At 41.7% G+C, this 5,546-nt stretch overlaps 1 protein-coding gene across 2 annotated transcripts in view; it reads left to right on the top strand.

The window, feature by feature from the left end:
* The first annotated feature begins 229 nt into the window (after positions 1-229).
* Positions 230-5,546, top strand: part of LOC119316926 (transcription factor bHLH121-like) — a 10,107-nt gene continuing 4,790 nt past the window's right edge. For both annotated transcript variants that reach the window (XR_005153413.1, XM_037591316.1), the window contains exons 1-2: positions 230-375; positions 903-1,024. Coding sequence is in view for 1 of the 2 variants with exons in the window: in XM_037591316.1 (XP_037447213.1) it covers positions 314-375; positions 903-1,024 (184 nt within the window). In the remaining variant the exon portion in view is untranslated. The remainder of the gene's footprint in view (positions 376-902; positions 1,025-5,546) is intronic.

The following is a 5,546-nucleotide window of genomic DNA, read 5'->3' as shown; positions in this document are numbered from 1 at the left end:
AAATCCAACAATATAACTTTTTGTGACATGGATTAATATTTTACTAGTCAAGTACTCACTCCGTTTTAAAATAAATGTCTCTACTTTATAGTAGGTTTAGTACAAAGTTGTATTAAGCTTGAGGTAGTTATTTTGGAAGAGAGGGGGTAAGTGGTTAAACTTTATAAAAAATACGATGGGGACTAAATAATACTGCTAGTGTACTAGTACGCGTTGTCGCATCGTTGACCAATGGGAAGGAGGCGATATCCATCCTCTGTGCTTGCACGGCTCGCCACTGGGAAGGAGGCGACCACGCGCCTCCGCCCCCACCATGGATCCGCAGGAGGATGGCTTCTTCTACTCACACCATGGCGCGTGCCATGCCGATTCCAGGTTCTCATGCCCACGCCACTTCTTATTTATTTATTATTCTCCTGTTTATATACCTGAAATAAATTAGGTTCCGGTCCCGGACCTTCAATCAAAACTGGTAACAGCTTTTTGCTCGAATCTGAGGAGTTCTGGAGGGAAATGGGATTCGCCGATTCTGCAATGCTAATTTCATGATGCAAACCGGCAGCTTCAGTAGTCGAATTCGGTGGATATCTGCAGCGTTGGCAATGCCACTATTTTGTTAGATGACGCGTTGGGTTTATCCGAAGTTAAATTTTACACAACGCTTATACTCCTAGAAGTCATCTTTGTGCATAGGATTTATGGCCACTAGGATAAGACATGCTTGACTGAAAATATTTTCCATTAGCAAAGTGATGATGGAGATCCACAGTACAAATTTCAACATATGTGAATGCTTCTCTTGTAGCCTTGACGTGTTGATGTGATTTTATAGAAAACAATTGCTACTCATACATCTAAATATTGTATCTGCTGATAACAACTGTTCCTTCTTTTGTTCACAGTCAAGGGACGGAATGTAAAGCCCAGAGTTCGGTTACCGCTCGCAAGGTTCACAAGGCTGACCGTGAGAGAATGCGACGAGACAAATTGAATGAGCAGTTCCTGGAATTGGGAACCACACTTGGTATGATGCAGCAGCTTGTCTCGTGCACAAAACTTCATTATTGCTACTCGTAGGACATTTAGGCATTTTTTCTTCGCTCTGGCTGCTTCTGTTTATTCTGATGGAACATATATAGTGTGAAGTTGCAGTTCACATAGAGAAAGAAATATACTTTAAAACTATATTCCATGAACAGTTACTTTAAAGCAGTTGAGTTGAAGGGTTTACATATTTATCCTTCTACTACTAACAACAACACCAATGTTTCACGTAACTACCATCCAATTGCAGGTATGCAAAGCTCACGATCTCTGCAATTTTTTTTCAATTCTTAGCATTTCTACTATTCCAGCTCAGCAAGGAAAATGTATTTGAAATTTGGGAAGCTACTTGACCTGATAAAACCTACGAGGCCCTAGTAATTGTGGACGACTGGAGATTCATTTCTTCTTGACCGCTTTGAGGTTCAATCCCTTTTGACACATTCGACCTGATGGCTGTTTGGGTTTACGTGATATAATTTCTTAGCAGGATGGGCTTGAGGGATGTCATGGTTGGTCTAGTATTTGTAATCTCGTCTTCCCCTAATTGTGTCACTCCCTTCCTTTGAAGAACTGGCCTGTTCCTTCTCCCGGTCAATCTTTTCTTAATTTTGTTTTTTTTATTCAACCATCTGTAGTAACTTTTACGTTTATAAAATATCGAATCATCAATAGTATCCATTTGATATCAGGAAAGGCCTCAATTCTTGTTTGGATGGATGCTCTTGGGTGCAGCAGTTCTGTTATCCTAGCCAGCTGAATTCTTGGGTGTACCCTTGTACATACAATATAGATATTTACTCCCTCTGATGAGGAACAATAGATGAGAGAAAAAGAAGAAGAGAGAAAAACACATGCCAGATCTGTTTGGGTACTTCTAGATACTTCTACTCTAGTGTAGTACTCCCTCCATCCGAAAATACTTGTGGGTGAAATGGATGTATCTAGACATATTTTAGTTCTAGATATATCAATTTTTATTCATTTCTCCGACAAGTATTTCCGGACGGAGGGAGTATTTCTCTTCTTTTCTTTTCTATCATACCTACTGTTTTCTAGAGTCTTCTAGTTATGATTAGCTATGAGTAGAATGGTGAAACTTAAATAATGGTTTCTAGAGTATTCCAGCTATAAGTAGAAGTATGTGAAGGCTTCCCAAAGCCCTATAAATAGAGGTCCTCACCTCTACTTTGAACCGAGACTATGTACCCACTACCTATAATAGAACTTGTTGTTCTTATCTAAGATCTTGGAGTAGATCTTGTGCTCTAGGAGTTCTGGATTGAACTCTTGCTGCCTTATGGGCCTACATTCGCCTCTAGAGCGATATCTAGCGCAACACGTTGAAGTTGTTCCTTCAACACTTGTGCTGTACACATTGTAGCAGCAAGGTGGAGTTGCTCCTCCACAACCTTTGTGCTGCTTCAGGTGGCATCAGAGCCTCGTTGACCCATACTAGTTCTTGCTGTCCTCTTTGAGAGCAAGCTGCAGCAAGCAATGGAGCAATTGGAGAAGAGGATGGATGCTCCAGAACAACAAATCAAAGAGCTGCGTGAAGATCTTAATCAGAGATTTGACCAGCTAGTTGAGATGATAAGAAAGGATGTCCCCCTGCTACAAATGAAGGAGATTCATCTAAAGAAGAAGATGTTCATCTAAGAAGGAGAGGTAATCTTGGAGCAAGACCGCGACAACAACATGTTGTTCAACGTGCTTCAAGAAGGCCAATTTATGTTGAAGCTTCTGAAGGTGAAGAATATGATGATGTCCTTGAAGAACCAGATCTCTACGCATATCGGGGACTCTACATATACAAGAGATACATACAAGGTGAAAGCTGAGATCCCAACTTTTAATGGAAATGTTGATATTGAAGGGTGCCTAGATTGGTTATATGCAGTGGAGACTTTCTTTGAGGTCGTGGAGGTTCCGGAAGATCCTAGAGTTCCTTTGGTCGCATACAAGCTGAAAAGAGGAGCCGGTGCATGGTGGCATCGCGTTCAAGAAGAGCGGCGTAGGCTGAGAGGAGAACCTCGTGTGAGAACTTGGCAACAAATGAAAAGTCTCTTGAAAGGGAGATTTTTGCCCGCTGATTATGACCAGATCCTATTTATCCAATTTCAAAATTGTGCTCAAGGAAATAGGACCGTTTCAGATTACACGGAGGAGTTTCTAAGGCTACAAGTGAGGTGCAACTTTGCTGAAACTGAAGATCAACAAGTTGCAAGGTACATCAATGGTCTCAATGATGCTATTCAAGATCGATTGATGATGCAACAAATCTGGTCAATTGATCAAGCACAAGCTCTAGCCTTAAAGGCCGAGAGGTTTGTGAGGACAAGAAAGGCAACTAAGGCTCCATATCCTCCATATCCTCATGCCGAAGGCTCGTCTAGGAGTCAGCCTAATAGAGTGGAAGAAAAGACTGCTCCACCAAATGCAAAACGACCCATCCAGAAGCAAACTAGAATCAAGGGTAAGTCCAATGAAGGCCCAAAATGCTATAAATGTGGTGAAGAGGGACACATATCTAGCGGTTGCCCACTAAGGAAATTTGTTAACACAACTATCCATGATGGTGAAGGCGATGAGGAAGAATACGAATCTGAAGATGTAGAGGGACAAGAGGTTTGTCAAGAAGAAGGTGAAGTGGTATGTGTGATTCAACGTCTCTTATGTTCCACACCACAACCTGATGACACACAACTGAAGAAAATATTTGAGAGCAAATGCACAGTGAATGGCAAGGTATGCAAATTAGTGATTGATAGTTGCAGTTGCGAGAATCTTATCTCCCAGAAGTTGGTGAACCATTTAAAGCTTGATACTCATGATCATTCAAACCCCTACACTATTGGGTGGATCAAGAAAGGAGTGAATATGAGGATCACCAGACAATGCAACCTGCCACTTTCTTTGGGCAAGCATTATCGCTCAAATGTGTTGTGTGACGTAGTTGATATGGACGCTAGCAATGTTCTTCTTGGGAGACCTTGGCAATTTGATGTGGATACTACACTCAAGGGCAAGGAAAATTCTTACTATTTCATTTGGAACAAGAGAAAGACCAAACAAAACTGAAGGTAATACCTCTAAGGAGGAGGGGAAAACTATGTTAACCATCTATCATACCTCTCATGAGTTTATGGAAGACTTGAAGGAGGCAGATTTGTATGCTGCACTTGTTGTAAAAGGAGAAGAGCACCTGACCGTTGAAATTCCAGCAAAGGTACGTGGTTTATTGGCAGAATTTTAGAACATACTTGGAGAGCCACAAGGCCTACCACCGACGAGAGGAATTCAACATAGGATTGACTTAATTCCGAGAGCAAGTCTTCCTAATCTTCCACACTATCGAATGAGCCCAAAAGAGCATGATATATTGAAGGAGAAAGTGGAGGAATTGCTGCAAAAGGGGCACATTCGAGAAAGTATTAGCCCATGTGCTGTACCAGCCCTGCTCGCGCCAAAGAAAGATGGGTCTTGGTGCAAGTGTACGGATAGTAGAACCATTAACAAGATCACCGTAAGGTATAGATTCCCTATTTCCCATCTGGATGATATGTTGGGCCAACTTAGTGGAGCAAGAGTGTTCACAAAGCTGGATTTAAGAAGTGGATATCATCAAATCCGTATTAGACCCGGGGATGAATGGAAAACAGCCTTCAAGACAAAAGAAGTGCTGTTTGAATGGCTAGTCATGCCATTTGGGCTCTCAAATGCACCAAGAACCTTTATGCACTTGATGAATCAAGTCCTTCGACCCTTCTTATCCCACTTTGTTGTGGTCTATTTCGATGACATCTTGATCTATAGCAAAGATGGGGATGAACACTTTGATCACATTCCAAAGGTGCTAGAAGTACTAAGGGAAAATGAGCTCTACGTCAACTTAAAGAAATGTGTTTTCCTGCAAACACAACTTCTTTTCCTAGGATTCATCATAGCATGTGACGGTATTCGTGTTGATGACTCAAAGGTTGAAGCAATCCGAGAATGGCCAACTCCGAAGACCATTTCTGAGGTAAGAAGTTTTCATGGCCTTGCAACTTTCTATAGGCGACCTGTGAAGAATTTTAGCACTATCATGGCATCAATTACCGAGTGCCTGAAGAAAGGAAAGCTTCAATGGACAGAGCGGCTGAAGCTAGTTTCAATGAGATTAAGCAAAAACTTCAGCAAGCTCCTGTATTAGTGCTACCTAATTTCAACAAGACTTTTGAGTTGGAGTGTGATGCAAGTGGAGTAGGCATTGGAGCTGTCCTATCTCAAAGAAAGGAAGCCCATTGCTTTCTTTAGTGAGAGGGATTTTATGGAATAGTTGATGTATTGCTTGAGCCTCGTAGGCATATATATAGGAGTACAAAGACCAACTTGGAGTACAAGACAAGGTAGGACCAAATCCTAGTCTATCCTATACTTCCTAATAATCCTTATACTCAACATCCCCCGCAGTCACAACGGTAGCGACGCAGACGGTGAGACTGGAGAAGAATCCGAAG

The sequence above is a fragment of the Triticum dicoccoides genome, chromosome 6A, assembly GCF_002162155.2.
Source record: "Triticum dicoccoides isolate Atlit2015 ecotype Zavitan chromosome 6A, WEW_v2.0, whole genome shotgun sequence".
NCBI classification, from domain to species: domain Eukaryota; kingdom Viridiplantae; phylum Streptophyta; class Magnoliopsida; order Poales; family Poaceae; genus Triticum; species Triticum dicoccoides.
This window is presented reverse-complemented; position numbering and strand designations above follow the sequence as displayed.